At 37.0% G+C, this 20397-nt stretch overlaps 1 protein-coding gene across 1 annotated transcript in view; it reads right to left on the reverse strand.

Annotated features, from left to right (window-relative positions):
* Positions 1–20397, reverse strand: part of Exoc4 (exocyst complex component 4) — a 765522-nt gene that overhangs the window by 103882 nt on the left and 641243 nt on the right. Inside the window, exon 14 of the mRNA XM_027950110.2 lies at positions 10326–10504. Within this exon, the coding sequence (XP_027805911.2) occupies positions 10326–10504 (179 nt within the window). The remainder of the gene's footprint in view (positions 1–10325; positions 10505–20397) is intronic.

Raw genomic sequence — 20397 nt, forward strand, 5'->3', positions numbered from 1 at the left:
TTCCTTATAACAACCTAAGTTTCAGAAGAATCTAAGAACAACCAGGTGAACACCCTGAGCATAGCAGCTTCCACACAATCCTTTCCTCATTATGATAAATGTCAATGGGTTTATAAATATCAACAGAGTACAGTTAAGACTGAAAATGGACAAAAATGAAATCATCATAAAATGATTGTTGGTATTTCTACTCCTACAAAACCTGATTAACTGTGAAATTGGGTATAACATGGAAATACATTTGGACATTATTTTAACAAGAGAGAAAGGCTCATACAGAAGTAGAGCAGTCTCAATTAGATAATACCAAAACAAATTCTGAGTTGGACCACGGGTGGGAAGCTCATAAGCAAAATATAATACCAGTGGTAATTTAATTTTCTTAGTAAACAGCATGACTGTGAAATTAACCAATGCCAATGAATTTGAAAAGTTTCACCAGTAAAAGAAGAGGAATGATAGGAATGAGTCCGCTTAAGAAAATGACAGCTACTAAGAACAAAAACTGATGACGAGTGTTTCAGTGAGCCTTTTCAATGCTGTGACAAAAAGACCTGACAAAACAATTTTAGAGGAAGAAAAGTTTATTTTGGTGCTCACGGTTTCATAGATCTCAGCGCACAGAAGGATGGCTCCATGCCTCAGGGCTCAAGGGGAGGCAGAACATGATGGCAGAAAGATGTGGAGGAGGAAAGCAGCTGAGAACATGGCACTAGGAAGCTGAGACAGAGAAGTCCCCTCTGTAAGGACACAACACCAGGGACTCATCTCCAGCCACACCCTACCTGTCTGTAGTTCCCACCCAGCTAATTCTTATCAGGGGATTAATGCACTGATTAGCTTAAGGCTTTCCTAACCCAATTATTTAATTTCTAAACTTTCTTGCCCTGTGTCACACATGAGCTTTTAGGGGACACCTAATATCTAAACAGTGGGTGAGGAAGAGACAAGAAAAGCCTAAGCACAGAAAGATGATTAGAGGAATGAAATATGCAGCAGAAGGCTAAGCATGCTGAGGAGGAGCTGTCTGATAACAGTCTACAAATATTTGAAACTTGTAAATGCTGAAGCAGAAGAGGAATTACCACACAGAGCGTCCTAATTAAAAAGAATCAGATGAAATTATGACAAGGAAAACTCTGGCTTAATAGTTTGACAAAAGCAAAGCTGAAACAGGACAGTGTCCCATGAGACCTTGGCTATAGAAATTTTTATTCTCATTTTTGCCAAGGCAGAGATTCGCATTTTAGTTTTCTTTTAACATCAAGGCACAAAAAGTCCAAGATAGTAAATTCTAGCTTAAGAGAATTCAACTTCCATCTTCAGAAAATGTAAAATCATAGTAGGCAATGCGTGCAAACATCCTGGCATGCCACACAGCCAGGCACTCAGAGATGGCTGGACAGCCACCTGGACCTTTTCCATCTTTAGTTTCAATGATATAACTGACTGATAAGCATATTTCCACATTCATTTCTAGGTGTGGCAATTGTGGTCTTTTGAGTCAAGAGAAGCACTGATTCCTTGTGTCCTTCTCATTTAGCTAGTTTGAAAGGATAAGAGGAATGTTTTTATTTGTGGTTGGATTTGGGTGACAGATGGGCTATATATCTATTGGTAAGCAGAAGTGGGTTGTTGTGCTGACTCTGGCATAGACACAAAATATGGTATCTCAGTGCCTTTGTTTTTGTCCATAAAATGGAAAATCATGTCAACCTATGCATCTGAGAATAGAAGAACTGGCAAAACAACTCCAAAGCATTTCCAAAATATAAAGAACTATAGAGATTGAAGAAGAAAATTTAGGGGTTCTTAACCCCTGGCTGTTTGTTGAAATCTCCTGGGGAGATTTCATGGGTGTTATGATAAGAGTCAAAGTTGAGAATTACTCCTTTAGAACTGTTGTTCTCAGCCTGATTTGGCTGGTTTGGGGTACAGCCAAAGCTTGGAACAATGAAATTAAAATCCCTGGGAGTAGGACCTAGTTCCTCAACTGATTACAAAAGATGTGTTGCCAAATTTGAGAATTGCTCCTCTAAAAGGATAGATCTCAGGAAGCAAGTTTTCTTCAACTCAACATTGCACATTAGAATTTAATGAAAATGAATTAAGAATGAGACTATTTCTAGTGAAGAAATCTCAATATGGTTTAGTTTCACAATGATATGGGTGTGTATGTTTATTAAGGGCAACTTATAGCACAGTGGCAACTAAGAAGTAGCTTCAGGCCCTAAAGAGTGACCCAGGTAAGAAAAAACTGTTTCTCCCGCATGGAGTCTTTCTGACCCTTAGGATTATAAGCTATATTGATTGCATAATTATTTAAGGTGGATAACCACATTTTGCAAGTATTCAACTTGTCCATTTTGCAAGCATTCAAAGGCACACTTCAGCTAAATGTATTGTGATATCCCAGATGAGCTCCTAATGAAAAGGGACACTAGACAAAAACCAAGAAAATTTAAATAAAGTATAGGCTTTGGTTAATAATAATGTACAAATATTCATTAGTTGTGACAAACCTATTGTACTAAAGTAAGATGTTAACAATAGAGAAAACTGGATGTGAGATACATGAGAATTCTCTGCAGTGTCTTTGCAACTTCATTCTAAATCTAAATGTATTGTGAAATCAATTTGATTTTAAAAAAGTCAATTCTGCAAGACTGTCAATAAATATACTAGCATTCCTCTGTGAACTGAGGTGTGATATTAGGATACTGCAGCTAGAATTTTTGAGAACTGTGAGAAAAATGCAGTCTGGAAAAGGGTCAGTATAGCAGCCAAGCTGGAAACAAACCAAAAGGGAAACCATGGTCATTTTGTATTGGGTGACTTGAACATTTCTAAAAATAATTAAACAAATCAAATCATCAAATAACCAGATTGCAAGAGAAGTTATCTGATGTTGTGCAAATTTGTCAGCAATATGACATTAAGTTTTGGTAACAGTGGAACATCTGTGCCTTACAGTATTGGGAGAAATAAAAGACAGTGAACAAATTATATAAATATAGCACTGGACTGTGTGGCTTAGAATTGTATTAAGGGGAAAAAAGACCTGTGAAAAAAAGAACTCTGAAACAAGAGAATTCTATTAAAAAATAAGCCGAAAAAACACTGCTATAATTACCTGGGTGGGTGAGGAAGAGACAAGAAAATAATTAAAAAAACATAGGTTTAGGGTATAGACTTATACTGAATATTCTTGTCCTAACTGTTTCTCAAGTCTATTTGATCACTGCACCTTTTCCCTTTAGCATCTATCAACATCAATAGAAACAAAATTGGCTAATGCTCGGCTTAAAACATGTATCTATGTACAGGCATATGAGTGATTTGGGGGCTGGGCAGTTAAGGTAGTTATCCATGTTTTGACATAACTAGGTGGATGCTTGGAGTATGCTTCAAGGACTAAGTATGTAACTGGTAACCTTTTAAACCTTTACCAATGACCTATGTGGTAATCTATGGCAATGTAAAACAGAACATTCTGTGATAATGAAAGTCTCTATTTGTGTGCTTCTACAGTAGCCACTGAACATTTAAAAAGTGGCTAGTATAACAGAAAATCTGAAATTTTAATTTAAATAGACTCAAAGTAGTGGCTACTTTATAGGATCATACAATACCTAGAATATATTGTATAGCATAATAAGACACTGTGAATAACTTACAAAACACTTCTATGCTTTAATTTTGTTTTAGCTATTGTGGGTTGAACCCAGGGCACTTAGCCACTGAGGCACATTCCCAGCCCTTTTTAGTTTTTAAAAATTCGCATAAAGGGTCTTGCTAAGTTGCTTAGGTCTTTGCTGGCTAAGTTCCTGAGGCTGACATTGAAGTTGCCTCCTGCCTCAGTCTCTCGAGCTGCTGGGATTACAGGCATGTGCCACTATACCCAGCACAAAATACTTTTAACACAAAAATAGAGGGGGGAAATTTAGAGAAATGTTTTATTATAAGTCAGATGAAATTTAAAAGAGATTTATGCAATAATTCCATCTACTTAGGGTATAAAAATTCTGACAAGGCAAAAGAAAATGATAATCAGAAGTGATCATGAGTAAACTGCAGGTATTGGAGTGTTTCAATTAAAATAAAATATGTCCACTCTGCTGAAATGGTTTAATAGGAATATGGTGTGAAACACCAGCTAGTGGTTCTAATGCTGGTATTCATTAAGACAGTGAAGTGGCAGAAAGGAAATTAGACTGAGAATTTGAAGACTTGCTTTTGTCCCAGGTCAGCATAGTCACACAGTGTGACAATCCTGAAGCCTTAATTTCCTCATGTTTAAAACAACTGAGTTGTAGCAGATGATTTTTTATCCTTAACAATAATTCTATTTTAAGAAATAAGTATATAAATAACTTTAAAATGAATACTGCAATTCCTGAAACAATCCCAGGAATCAATATTATGAGATTACCTGCCCTGGAGGTTAGAGGGATTGTGATTGCTGAGACTGAAAAAGACTAGCTGTATGACATTATTATTTTTTTATTACCCACATGTAAGGGCTCAGCGAGATCTTCAGCAATTGGGACTGAGTCAGAGGGCGGGAGATGAGTCTGGTGTCAAAGGAATCTAAACAGCTCACATTCCCCAAACCCAACAGCAAAATCACAGAGCAAGAACATGTATGTAAGTGAACCTGGGCCTGATATGGGCTTCAAATCCCACCAGGTTTGGGTACCCTTGACTCAGACTGGGACCTCCAGGCTAAAAGTCTTTAAAATGGGCAGGTATGGGATGAGGAAAATGTTCTCAGAAACATTTAAAGAAAAAACTAATCAACATTTAATTTCTGAAACTACCATAACATATGAAAAATGTTTAGAATGAGGCAATGGAGCTTTAATAATAATTTTTAAAAAGAAGATGACCTCACCAAGGATTGAACTCAGGGGCACTCAGCAACTGAGCCACATCCCATCCTTTTATATTTGTATTCTTGAATCTAAAATGGTATCTCTGACAGTATATAGTTGTATCTCATTTTTTGTTTGCTTTGATTCAGTTGGTTAATCCATTTATGTTTAATGTTCTTTTGATATAAGCTGGATTTACGTGGCCATTTTAATGGTTGTTTCCTGTCTCATGTCTTTTTGGTCTTCTATTGTTCCTTTACTGTTTTCTCTAGTATTAAGTGAACATTTTGTAATGAAGCATTTAAATTCTTTGATTTTTTTTTGTCACTATTTGGTGGGTTTTTAAATGTTTTTTTTCTTTGGGCTTCCTGTACACATCTTAACTAATCAGATTCAATTTCATATTTATACTAACAATTCCAATGAGATACAGAAATGTCACTTTTATATATTCACCACACCCCTACCTCTTTTGTCTTTATTCTTATACATATTATGTCTCTTAATGTTATAAATGAAATAATACATTGCTATAATTGTTATTTGATCATTTATAGTCATTTATGTAGCTCAATAAATGTTGGTTGCAACCATCAAAAAAGAAAAAAAAAAAGATGACCTCTTAAACAGTAAGGTTTCTTTAAAAGTAAAGGACAGTATACATTGTAGAAAGTTGTGGATTGGAATCCTATAGATTTTAACAAACTCCAAGATAGAAAGGAGGGCCTCTTTGAGAGCAATGCAGGCAAAACCAGCCCTGGAACTTCCTTCCAGCTTTATGAAGCATGATTCTAAAAGCAACACATCTTGTGGCGAGTATAGAAATAAGCCCATGCATTTACAGCCAACTGATTTTCAACAAAGGTGCTAACACATGTTGGAGAAAGTACAGCCTTTTTTAATAAATAGGGCTGGGAAAATTGGATACCCACATGCAGAAGAATGAAAGGAGACCCTTATCTCTCACCAGTTGCAAACATCAACTTTAAATTGACTGAAGACTTAAATGTGAGCTCTGAAACTGTTCAGAGAAAATAGAGGGAATGCTTCAGAATATTAGAATGGGCAAGGATTTATTGAACAAGACCCCCAAAACACAAATAACAAGTGAGGTCATATTAAAGAAAAAGCTTCTGAATAGCAACAGAGACAATCAACAGAGTGAAGACACGATCTACAAAATGGGAGGAAGTATTTGCAAACTAACCCTATAATGAGGAATTAATATCTAGATAGATATGGAACTAAAATAACTCAATAGCAAAAAAGCCAATTAACCCAATTAAAAATGGGCAATAGGCCTAAATACATATTTATCAAAAGATACAAATGACCAACAGATACATAGAGAATATCAATAATGATCAATATCATTAATCATCAGGGAAATGCAAATCAAAACAAGATATCACCTCATCCTAGTAAGAATGACTATTACCACAAAGACAAAAGATAGCAAGTACTGGCTAGAAGGCAGAAATAAGGAAACCCTGCACACTATTGGTGGGAATATAAATTAATAGATCCATATGGAAAACAGTGTGGACATTACTTGAAAAATCAGAAACAGAACCACCATATGTCCTAGCAGTCAATCCCACTCCTGGGTGTACATCCAAAGGAAATGGGACCTGTAGGTTGAAGAGACATCTGCACTCCCACGTTCACTGCAGAGCCAAGAAAAAAAAATGGATCACCTGATGAGTGGATGAACAAATGTACTACATATATAAGATGAAATACTGTTCAGCCATAAAAAATTAATGAAACCCTGTCATCTGCAACAATGTGGATAGAGCTATAGATCATTAAGTGAAATTAGCCAGGCACAGAAAGATCACTTGATCTCACTCTATATGGACTCTAAAAACATTGATTCCATAGGAGTTGAGAGTAGAATTGTGGTTACCAGAGGCTGGGGAGAAAGGGGAGGAGGGCGATATGGGGAAAGGTTGATCGGTGGTACTAAGGTACAAAAAGTTAGAATAAAGTTCTGGTGTGCTCTTGCATGGTAGGGTGACTACAGAAAATGATAATATATTATGTTTTTGAAAAAGCTAGAAGAAATGATTTTGAATGTTTTCACCAATGATAATTTTTAAGGAGATAGATATATGTAACATGATCTAAACATGACACACATGCATGTATTGAAACATCACATGGTACCCCATAAATGTTTTTTGTTTGATGTATTAGTTAAAAATGAAATAAAATAAATAAAAGCAACACATCCTTAAAACAAAAGGGTAAGTATAAAAGAAAGTAATTAATAGTAAATTGAAATATAATCCAGGAATTTTTATGTAGGTGGTAATCTACCCTTAGAACTCCCTTAATCAGAACAATTTCAAAGTCACTATTTAGAATTTTTACAAACATCAGATATTATGAAGAGCAGAGGAGATATACTTAAAAGGCCCTCCTTTGGTACCTTCACTACATGGTTGAAATTGTGATAAATGGGGGAAAATATGTATAAACATAGATTATGAATACTCAATGCTGAATGTGATCCTGATCAACTTCTTTGCACCAAAATCATGGATATTAAAACAGATCCTGAAAATTAAGGTATTCTATGGATGGGAATGGCAGATAGACATTTAGTTAAGGTTGGGAAGAAAGTCAGAAAACAAGACGAATAAACCAACAAAGAGAACCTGCTACTGACATGCAATACTTTCTTCAGCATGATATGTAATCTTTCAGATGGGCGAGAATCCTACTGTACTCTCTGAAGAGATATTCTGCCATGAAAACAATATTCTGCAAACTTTCTCTAATCTATTGCATTTATAGCTTCTTAAATTTAATAAAATATGATGTTTACTGTGTCAAATAGTTAACTGGATATAAAACAACAAATAAATCCAAAATCTTTTTGACTTGACTTGATTTTTTTTTCCCTTGTCCTTCTGAGAATCTGTGAGTACAGGATAAAAGGCCAGCATTTTCTTCATGCAATCTCATCTCCAGATGTGGAAATGCTTAGCTGGAGTAATCATTGGGTTCACTTTTCAAAAGAATAATAAAGAGCTTCCCCTTATTCCCTCCATAGAGTCACACTGACATGGAGCAATCAAAGTAACCCATTATCAGAGAATCCCCTGCTCTGTTCAAATTATAAACATCAATGAGCATCTCTCCTGGGACCTCAGAGAGCATGCAAGTGTGGGTGAGGTAGGCTGGGTGTTAGCAGGATAAACTAGGTTTGCTTGACGCTTTGTTTTAGCAAAGACACCAGAAAGTGTGATTACGGTTCACTTGGGTTTTGCACTGATCATCAAAATGCTGACAGTCACTTAAATCACTCACTGGGTGGAATAATCATCCTGAAAGGAATTGAGAGGGTACAGCTTATATTATAAAATGGAATTGAGCACATGAGACAGAGTATTAACGGGTGTGGCAGAAGAGATCTTTCTCAGAGTTACAGAGATGATTAAAGACGTGAATCAGACATCATCTCCACCGGGTACTCTTAGTGACATGAACACAACAGCTAAATTGCACAATTACAAAGTTAAGCATAACTCAGAGAGCATCTTTCTCTTTTTGAAGCAATTGATGCCAAGTTAGCCTGTTTGAATCACTCAGTGTTTTGCCTTAGAGATGGTGAGGGATCTTGCCTTGTGCAGTCCTTTGAGATTGCATAGGATAGAAATCTGGAATGCTATGCCAATGGAAACAAGATCATATTACAATTAGACACTGCTGGCCACCACATGAGAGGACCCCTTGTAAACATCACTAAGAAACCTCCCCAAGCAGCCCTGCATTTGCAGGAGCCACAAGAAGTCAAGAGGCATGTGGTCCCTTTTATAGAGCTGTTCATTTTGATATTAGTAAACAGAAAATTAGCCCTTTCTGACTGGGGGTGGGGAGAGTGGGCTTGTCTGAGATATAAAATGGACAATTTCAACTACTGCTTGTGATAGAACTGCCTGCTATTATGAGGTTCTAAAGTTGGAGGGCCTTTTAAGTATATCTCCTCACAGAGTCAGCTCAAATGCAATACTATATTTACTAGGCATATGCATTTTTTATTTTTATGGATTTCTGAGAATAAATGTATAATTTTGCCATCAGATAAAAGTAATATTTTAAATAAAAGTATAAAAATTATGTTATAAAAATAAAAGTATAAGAATAATATTTTAAGAAGATTTCTAAAGTTGATGACAAAATCTCCCTTAGAAGCCCACTCCCTCTGTCCCTTCTACCTGCCCTTTGTTGGCCCTCAGAGTAGGGACATAATCAGCATGAGACTGCAGGCAGACTGAGCATTCAAAGAAGGTCTCAGACTCAGCTATGGATCCTGTATTTCAGGGAATAATTTACCCCTATGAAATTCATCCACTCCTTTTCTATCTCTAGGCTGGAATCATGGTTAATCAAGTAGGAACTTCTCAAACGACAGTGATGGTAACTCAAGAGTCCACAGTCCAAACAACATCAGCATTTTCTAATAATCATCTGACAGTTAACCCTAAAGTGAAATACAGAGCTGATTTTGCCGCTTTCTTCCTCCTGCTGCTACGTGCTTTTTGCTATCTTGTTTTTGTTTCTCCATTCATACATCTAAACCTGCCTTTTCCTTTATTCCTTCTTCACATCAGTTTTTCTTGGTCTCTATTTTAACTACATCTTACATACATACTCCTAAAGCAATGCTGTAGAAAAAGTATTTATTTTATCACCATTAAAAGTTTATGTGCCCTAAAGTTTTCAAATTATTTTTTTCTGAGTCATTGGTCCTTGGTCGAGAAAGTTTTCCCATTCTTATTTCACACTCTATTCTTTAATTTCCTTGAAATCTATAATTGTTATCTCTCAGCCATCTCTTTTCCAGAATAATTGCTGTCCTCATTACCTCTATTTTCTAGCACCTTAATTGCTTCTATTATTCTCTTTTTAGACACTTTTTATTAGCTTTATATCAAGTTAAAATGAGAACGTAGCCATGCACTCAACCCTGAGCTCTGAGACAATTTCTGCCCTTGAGAAGCTATTGTAAGGAGGACCACAGGTACTGCTTTCTGTTCCTGAGACACAGTGGTTCAGTCCGACATGATTTTATGTTTCTAGACCTTAATATAAAGCCCTGTTAACATGAGCCTTTCCTGACTGTCCACACCCAACTCAGGGAAATTAGATTAGCTCCTTTCCAGAATCACAAAGTAGTGGAGATCAGTACAGATGGAATTCAGAGATCTAATAGGATCTTCTGACACTCTTTTCTTTTTGTTTCATTTTTTGAAGTGCTAGGAAATCACACCCAGGGCCTTGTGCACGCCAGGCAGGTGCTCTACCATCCCCAGTCTCAGATCTTCTGACAATATGGCACACGCCCTGTCCCCACATTGTGACAGAAAGACACATTTCAAACAACAGCACTCAGACTAGTTCCTCCACAGTCCCCACAATCCTGTCCTACTAGAGACTTACTCTGGGATGTAGACAGATTGGAGAAAGCTGACTTTGTTCGGCCTGCCAACCATTCCAGGCTTTCATGCATGTTTGCCAAGGCTTTGAGGTCACTGACGTCACGCAGAATGTCTTGTGGAGGGATTAATTTATCACCCAGGTTCCCAATGAGAACTTCGGACTCCTTGCCAAAGGCGGCCCTGAAAAACAAATGAGGAACACATTTCACCCGCAGCACAGCGAAGGCAGAGATGTGTGACGCTTTTGAAGGCACACTGGCGCAGTCACTGTTTCACTTTGTGCTGTGTCCTAGGCTTAACTTCGTGACAGAATGGTCATGTGCTGGCTTATAATTATTGGTGGGAAAAAGAGTTCTTGGAAGAAGAAAGAGGTAACCCCACTGGTTGCAACTTTAGGAGAAACCAGTATGGGCCCTGTGACAGTGACAGCCCCCACGGATGGTTCTTGTGCTACTCTCTTGTGGGGTCTTTCCTTACTGCTTCTCCAACTGTGGAAGAGGCACCTGGAGTTTTCTCTGAGTTCCCCTAATGAACAGCTTAGGGTGCCAAATATGGTTAGTGTTTCATCGTAAACAAAACAAAACAAAAGACCATGTTAATCCGGTGGCTACTAAACACTTTAAAATGTTCAAAAGCAAAGACGACCCGGTCTCTTTGAGGGAGCAGGTTATATCTGATAAGGATGATTAGTCTTATTCATTTACTTATTCTAAAATATCTGATGCAAATAAACTGTAAGCATCACTTGGAAAGAGAAACCAATAAAAACCAATGCCAAGTTCCTTTACTAACTGAAACGATATAATCAGGTAGGTTTCACACAGAGCCCAATATCTTCAAAATGTTTACAGGGGTGGAAAAATCAAGTTACATAGGGTTACAGAGAATAGATCTGGAAGGGACCCTGGAGACCACATGTCAAAACCACCACAGAGATGAAGAAATGGGGACTGAGAAAGTGAACTGCTTTGCCTATGTGACACATGAGCGGCAATGCTGGGCTCACGTTGCCTGGTTTCAACAGCTCTCTTTCTTTCCAATAGAGAGAGGGCTAAAATAAGAAAAGATGACTGAGGATAGTGGAAAGAAAAACTATGTTTTTTCCAGAAAATTACACAGGGCAGGTAAGAGAGTTGATGCTTGGGGAGGTAGGAAGAGGCACCGGGAGTTTTCTCTAAGTCCCACGGCTTTTAAAACACAGAACACCTTAAGTGAGAAGATGCAAGGGCTTTATTTAAGTAGAACAAGGTGAATTAAGTTTCAAGCAAGCAATGAGTAACAACAGGCGAACTACAGTCAGAAGGTGTTTAACTGACAAATAGATCCTTAGAGCCCAGCACTATAGCACTCAATGCTGAAACTACTACTATGATTAGATGTCTATTAAAAATGCTTATGCTACCAAGCAGTGACTCATGATTAACCTTATTTCAACAGAGGATTGCCTTTTTAAACGGAAAAGTCATAGATGATTGACTGATTTGAGTAAGTCCTGGTTTTAGGGACAATAAAGTACAATGGACTGAGCACATGAAATTTGAGTATGCCAACAAATCTTATCTGGGATCTTATAAAAGGTCTTGTTGTGGGACCCCAAATGCTGCATTTCTAACTAGGTTCCAGATGATTCCCAGGCTATTTAGTCTGAGTAGCAAGGGTTAAATTGCAGTCTTCCTTAAATTGCAGTTTGAATCCTGAGTCTGCTACTAGCTCACTGTAGGATGCTGCTTAATGTCCCTGAGCATGAAGTAATGCAACAATCAGATAAGGTGATTTTTTAAACTTTCTTCTTCTTTTTTTTAATGGCACTGGAGACTGAATCCAGGGATGCTCTACCATTGAGCTTTGTCCCCAGTCCTTTTTATCTTTTGAGATAGGGTCTTGCTAAGTTGCTGAGGCTGACCTCAAACTTGCAATCTTTCGGCCTCAGTTTCTTGAGTAGTTGGGATTCCAGGTGTGTGCCAACACTGTGCCCAGCAATTTTTGACTCTTTTTATTGGGAAAATTTCAATATCAGAGAGAAGAGTATTACAAACCCCAAGTACCCATATTCCAGTTCAACTGTTAGAAACTCAACATGGAATTTAGTTTCCCCTGTCCTTATATCCTCTCCCTCTTGGAATACTTCAACAAAAATCATTTAGGTGATGCTTTTAAGAGTGTATCACAGTGCTTGGAACTTGGTAAAGCTTGTCAGTTGAAGCTATTACTATTCTTAGGTCTGCTGAGATGGCTAGTTATTTAGAGTCAGCCCAAGGCATGTGATGATGAATAAATTAAACAGGTAAGAGTGAGCAGCAGGAAATAAATTAGTTCTCATTTAACAAATGGAACCTCATGACACTATAGCATGTGTCCCTGTATCTCACAGAATCTTTAAGAGGTAAATTATTGTGACAGAAATCACTACCCTACCCAATACTCAATATCCCATGTCTTTCTGGTAAGAGGAGCCTGGTATTGTTAGCAATAAACCCCAATTAAACAGAAAATGAACCCAAACAAAAAGTCCACTAAATTTCCCTGTCCCTCTTGTGGATGTGATGACCTGTGACATGTAAACTGAAATCAGATGGGCTTCTAGAAAGCTCTTTCTCTGTTAATCTTAGTTGGCAGGGACCTCTTTTGCCTTCCCACTTTTTGGAATGCAGCCATAGCAACTGAGCTCTTCTCAAACATCAGGTGACCTTGAGTGTGGAAGTAAGTGCTGCGGTAATGGAGCAGAAAGATAAGAGGGTGCAGGCACTGATGACATCATGGAGCTGCAAACTTCCCAGACAATATGCTTCTGGGCTTCATGTCATTGCAGAGCAATAGAAACCTTCTTTGTTTAAGTCACTGATATTTCAAGTTTCTGTTACTAGCTGCTAAATGTAATTTCTAACTGACACAATCATCTGATTAGCATAAATGATGTCATCCTCAGAAAACTGACTCTGTATTTATATATCCCTAAAAATCCATTTATTGGGAAAGCAAAACCATGTCCCTTCTGTGACCGAGTCCAGAAGACATTTCTAATATCTTCCCCTTGGCTGTCACCCAGTCAAATTGTAAATATTTAGTTTTCTTAATCTGTTCTTATATATCAACTCTTCCAGCCCTTAATCATCTTTGATAGATATAACACAAAGAATGCCTGCAAGTTGGGTGGTTAAAAAGCAACAGGGGAGGCAAATAGCTTTGAAAGCCAGGCTTGAAGCCATTTTTATGCATGTAGGTGTAACCCTGGGTGGAATGTGACAATCAAGACAAATGTTAAATTTATGTAGAAGGCTAATCTGTGAGAGGGCTCTGTGGGCCCCAGGCATGTCTGCTGTGCTTCCAGCGCTGGATGCCTGTCCCATTTCCCTTTGGCTCACCCAGATTTGCTTAACCTCTTTAGATGGGAGAGCAATAGACTGAGAAAAATACAAACTGCCTCATGTTGAATACATAGTAGACATTTCATTTGACAGGAATCCATAATCGCCCCCTAAGAACCTGGAACGAGCACAGAAGCCACGGCGTGGAGGATAACTGATTGACAGCTGTAACCATCTCACACAAAAACCCATTCCTTCGAGGATTTGTGTGTATGAGAGAGCTCGGTGGAAGGTTTTTATGTGTAACAATAACCTTAGAGGGCTGGCTTTAGCTGCCTGACTACAGATTTTTCCCTAAACCCTCTGATTTATTAAATTACAGTATATCTATGCTATGAAAACTTATGGAGTGATTAGAAATTACATAGTACAGAATATGTAATTTCTATGATATCATAGGAAAATGTTTGGTATTACTTATTTCTAGCCATGATATGTAGTTGAGTAAATAAATTATTATTAAAATGTATACACTGTATAATAATACAAAATAATTATATATATAAACTGGAAAAAGGATTGGATATCTAGATACAGAAAGTATTAACTATGTGACTAAATCATGCTTTTTGCTCTTCTTTACTTTCCTCATTTCTTCAAGAAACATGTTTATTTTTTAATTAAAGGAAATACCGAGGGCTGGGGTTGTGGCTCTGCGGTAGACCACTTGCCTAGCATGTGCGAGGCGCTGGGTTTGATCCTTAGCTCCACATAATAATAAATGAGGCCTGCACCGCTACCGCCATTGCTGCTGCCTCTAATTCCACTGCTGTCAGCCTGAGGTCACCTGGAGGTCTTCTTTCTGGGTGCTGCTGCCACAGAAGAAACCACTGCCCTGGATGCAACTGAAGCCGACACTGCTACTGACCTGCTGCCTGCTGTCAACAACCACCACTGCCACCCCAGCCTAGAGGACTGTTTCGGAGGAGACTCCAGGTTTGGTTGCACGTGGCTGCATGTAGTTTGGGACACCAGCCAAAGCTTGAGGCCTGGGTGCCAGCAGGTTTACCACCACAAGAGCCTCTTTCTGGGGATTTCAGCTAAGACCACAGGTCCAGTGTGGGGGTGCCTACAGGTTTGGAGGAGCCTGGGTGGGGTCTTCCTGCTGAGAGTGCTGGTGGCCCTTGTCTTGCTGCCGCATCTCATGGTTGCTCCTTTGCATGAGTGTATCCCTGGTGATCTCTCTGCAAGTAGGAGCAGCATTGAGATCTTGGGACTGGAGTGTAGCCAACCCTGAGGTATATGAAGCCCAGATAGGTGGGATAGGACTGGGTTTAAAAGGGCTAATCTGGGTTTGGTGATCCCAAGAGACATTAGAGACAGGGCTAAGAAACTGTTGAACACTGACAGAGACAGTTCGACTTTCCAGCAAGATTTATTTTATTTTTTTGATTCACTAATCTCTCTACCATATTTGGAACAGGATGTTTTTATGCATCAGTGTGTGGAGGACCATGATATATGAATGGTTTTTTGCATTTTTGTTGTATTCTTATGTCTTTAATTGTTCTCTTTGTTCGTATTCTTTCTCTCTCTTGTCTATTTTGTTTCCAACTTTTCTCCAACCAACAACCAATTTATTTCAGCTCCTCTTCCACTCTTCCTGTGAATTTTTACTTCTAACTTCTCTCTTCCTCCCTTGTGAATATTGCATATTATACTATCTCTGTTCTCTCATCTACCATTTGAAATTGTAAATCATTTTTACAAATATTCTCTTTGTACTGTAGATAGCAAATATACTGTCTTCTCAGCAGCATTCTCATTTCAGAACTCATCATTTTGGTTTAATGTGAGAAAGCAGTAGATGCCTTAGTGGGAGCTATTAGGTTTAACGCTCTATATTGTGTACACTGGGTGCTGTTGATATTGGTCTCACCAGTAAAGGCGAAGCGCTTGAAACCTTCAGGGACATAATACGTCTACAGGGTAGAATTTATCCTGCCTTAGATCCATACTTTTAGATGGGAAAACACACTAATAACATGAAAAAACAAGGGAATAAAGTGCCCCAAACAAACCAAGATGTTTCAACAACAGAAGCCACTGACAACACAGTAGAATGTCTAAGAAGGAGTTCAGAATGTAAATAGTGAAATTGATACGTGAGGTAAAGGATAGTATAAGGAGTGAAATCAAAGAAAAAATACAGGAAGTGAAAGACCACTTCAATAAAGAATTAGAAATCATGGAAAAAAAAAACAAGCAGAAATCCTTGAAATGAAGGAATCAGTACACTAAATTATAAATTCAATAGAAAGCATCACCAACACACTAGACAACTTGGAAGACAGAACCTCAGACAATGAAGACAAAATACATAATCCTGAAAGGAGAGTGGAACATGCGTAGAAGATGGTAAGAATATATGAACAGAACATCCAAGAATTATGGGATAACATGAAAAGACCAAATTTAAGAATTATTGGAATAGACGAAGAAGCAGAGATACAAATCAAAGGAATGCACAATCTTTTCAATGAAAAAATAGCAGAAAATTTCCCAAACCTAAAGAATGGAATGGAAAATCAAATACAAGAGGCTTACAGGACCCCAAATGTACAAAATTACAGTAGACCCACACCAAGACACACTATAATGAGAATGACTAATACACAGAATAAAGATAAATTCTTAAAGTCTGTGAGAGAAAAAAATCAAGTTATACATAGGGGGAAACCAATTTGGATCTCGACTGATTTCTCAACCCAGACCCTCAAAGCTAGGAGGTCCTAGAATAATATATTTCAAGCTCTGAAAGAAAATCAATGACAACCAAGAATTTTATATCCAGCAAAATTAAGTTTCAGATTTGAAGATGAGTTAAAACATTCCACGATAAACAAAAATTAAAAGAATTCACAATTAGAAGAACAGAGCATTCTCAACAAAATATTCCATGAGGATGAAGTGAAAAAAAAAAGTGAGAACCAGCAAAGGGAGGCTCTACATTAAAGGGACATTCAACCAAATGAGAAACTAAGACAAATCAAAAACCAAAAATAAATCAAAATGACAGGGAATACAAATCATATCTCAATAATAACTTTGAATGTTAATGGCCTAAACTCATCAATCAAAAGACACAGACTGACAGTTTGAATTAAAAAGCAAGACCCAACAATATGCTGTCTTCAAGAGATGGGCAAAGCATCCAGAGGGTGAAGGTGAAAGGATGGAAAAAAATTTATCACTCATATGGATTGCATAAACAAGCAGGTGTTTCTATTCTCATTTCAGATAAAGTGGACTTCAAACCACAGGTAATCAGGAGAGACAAAGAAAAGCATTTCATATTTCTTAAGGTAAGTATATCTAAACATAACAATTATGACTATTTATGCCCCAAACAATGGAGCATCTATGTACATCAAACAAACTCTTATCAATTTTAAGAGTCAAATAGACCACAATACTACAATAATACTGGGTGACTTTAACACACCTTTCTCACTACTGGACAGATCTTCCAAACAAAAACTAAAGAACTAAAGACTACAATCAATAATTTAGACTTAATAGACATATGTAGAATATTTCATCCATCAACGAGCAAATATACTTTCTTCTCAGCAGTACATGGCTCCTTCTCTAAAATAGACCATATCTTATTCCACAAAGCAACTCTTAGTAAATACAAAAAAACAGAGATGAAAAAACATTCTTAGAGGTAAATGACAACACTGATACAACATATCAAAATCTCTGGGACACTATGAAGACAGTACTAAGAGGAAAGTTTACTGCATTGAGTGCATTCATCAAAAGAATAAAAAGTCAACAAATAAATGACCTAACACTGTATCTCAAAGCCCTAGAAAAAGAAGAAAAAATCAACACCAAAAGCAGTAGAAGACAGGATATAATTAAAATCAGGGATGAAATCTAAACAAAAGAAACAACTGAAAAAGTTGACAAACAAAAAGTTTGGTTCTTTGAAAAAATAAATAAAATAGAAAAACCCCTGGCCATGCTAATGAAGAAAAAAACAGAGAAAACTCAAATTACTAAAATACAAGATGAAGAAGGAAATCTCACAACAGACACATCTGAAATAGAGAAGATAAGTAGAAACTATTTTGAAAATTTTTACTCTAAAACACAGAAAATATTAAAGACACTGACAAAGTTCTAGAGACACATGACCTACCAAACTGAATGAGGAGGCCATACATGATTTAAAAAGATCATTTCAAGTAATGAAATAGAAAATGCCATCAAAAGCCTACCAACCAAGAAAAGCCCAGGACCAGATGGATTCTCAGCCTAGTTCTACAAGTTTTTCAAAGAAGAATGAGCACCAATACTCCTCAAAGTGTTCCATGAAATAGAAAAGGAGGGAACCCTTCCAAGCTCATTCTATGAGGCTAACATCACCCTGATACCAAAACCAGACAAAGACACATCAAAGAAAGAAAACTTCAGACCAATATCCCTGATGAACACAGATGTAAAAATTCTCAATAAAATTCTGGCAAATCGCATACAAAAACATATTTAAAAGATAGTACAACACAATCAAGTGGGATTTATCCCAGGGGTTCAGGGTTGGTTCAACATACAGAAATCAATAAATGTAACTCATCATATTAATAGACTTAAAAATAAGAACCATAAGATCATCTCAATAGATGCAGAAAAAGTATTTGATAAGATACAGCACACCTTCATGTTCAAAACACTAGAAAAACTAGGGATAGCAGGAACATACCTCAACATTGTAAAAGCTATATATGCTAAACCCAACACCAGCATAATTCTAAATGGAGAAAATTTGAAAGCATTCCTGCTAAAAACTGGAATGAGACAACGATGTCCTCTTTCACTACTTTTATTCAACATTATCCTTGAAACTCTAACCAGAGCAACTAGACAAAAGAAAGAAATTAAAGGGATACAAATAGGTAAAGAAGAACTCAAACTATCACTATTTGCTGATGACATGATTCTATATCTAGAAGATCCAAAAAATTCCAACAGAAAACTTCTAGAACTAATAAATGAATTCAGCAAAGTAGTAGGATATAAAATCAATACCCACAAATCAAATGCATTCCTATATATCAGTGATGAATCCACTGAAAGAGAAATTAGGAAAACTACTCCATTCACAATAGCCTAAAAAAAAATAATTAAAAAAAAAACCAACCCTGGGAATCAACCTAACAAGAGAGGTGAAAGACCTCTACAATGAAAACTATAGAACACTAAAGAAAGAAGTTGAAGAAAACCTCAGAAGACAGAAAGAGCTCCCATGCTCCTGGAGAGGCAGAATTAATATTATCAAAATGTCCATACTACCAAAAGTGTTATACAGATTTAATGCAATTCCTATTAAAATCCCAATGACATTCTTCATAGAAATAGAAATTTATTTGGAAGATTAAAAGAGACCCAGAACAGCTAAAGCAATGCTTAGTAAGAAAAGTGAAAAAGGAGACATCACAATACCAGACTTTATACTACAGAGCTATAGTAACAAAAATGGCAATACCAAAATACCAAAATAGACTTGTAGACCAATGGTACAGAATAGAGGACACAGAGACAACCCCCCCAAATAAATAACTAGACAAGGGTGCCAAAAACATTCACTGAAGAAAAGAGAGCTTATTCAACAAATGGTGTTGGCAAAACTGGAAATCCATATGTAGCAAAATGAAATTAAACCTCTATCCTTCACCCTGCACAAAAAATCAACTCAAAGTGGATCAAAGACTTAGACACTAGAACAGATGAACCTAATAGAAGAAAAAGTAGGCACAACTCTCTCCATTATGTCAGCTTAAGAACTGAACTCTTCAACAAGACTCCTAAAGTACAAGATCTAAAATCAAGAATCAATGAAAGGGATGGATTCAAATTAAAAAGCTTCTTCTCAGCAAAGAAAACAATTGATAATGTGAGGAGAGAACCTACAAATTGGGAGAAATTCTTTACCATGTGTACCTCCAATAAAACATTAATCTCTAGGACATATAAAGATATGATAAATTGTGGTATAAAGGTGTATTAAGAATTGTATGCAAAAAAAAGAGAGCTCATGTATAATGGCATAATTTGGCGTGAACATACTTTATATACAGAGTTATGAAAAATTGTGCTGTGAATGGATAATTATGAATGTAATGCACTCCACTATTGTCATGTATGTAAGAAATAAAAAATAAAATAAAATAAAATAAAATGAGTGTTACAAAAAGAAATTCAAAAAACTTAACACCAAAACCCCAAATAACCCAATCAATAAATGGCCTAACAAACTGAACAGATACTTCACAAAAGAAAAAATAAAATTGATCAACAAATATATGAAAAAGCATTCAACATCTCTAGCAATTAGAGAAATGCAAATCAAAACTACACTAAGATTTCATCTCACTCTTGTGAGAATGGCAATCATCAAGAATACAGTCAACAATAAATGTTGGCGAGAATGTGGTAAAAAAGGTACACTCATACATTGCCGGTGGGACTGCAAATTGGTGCAACCATATGGAAAGCATTATGGAGATTCCGCAGAAAACTGGGAAGGGAACCACCATTTGCCCCAGCTATCCCACACTTTGGTTTATACCCAAAGGACTTAAAAATCAGCATAATATAGTGACACAGCCACAATGTTTATAGCACCTCAATTCATATTAAGGTGTATTAAGTTAGACTATGGAACCAACCTAGGTGTCCCTCAATAGATGAATAGATAAA

Source organism: Marmota flaviventris, chromosome 1 (assembly GCF_047511675.1).
Source record: "Marmota flaviventris isolate mMarFla1 chromosome 1, mMarFla1.hap1, whole genome shotgun sequence".
In the NCBI taxonomy this organism is placed as follows: Eukaryota; Metazoa; Chordata; class Mammalia; order Rodentia; family Sciuridae; genus Marmota; species Marmota flaviventris.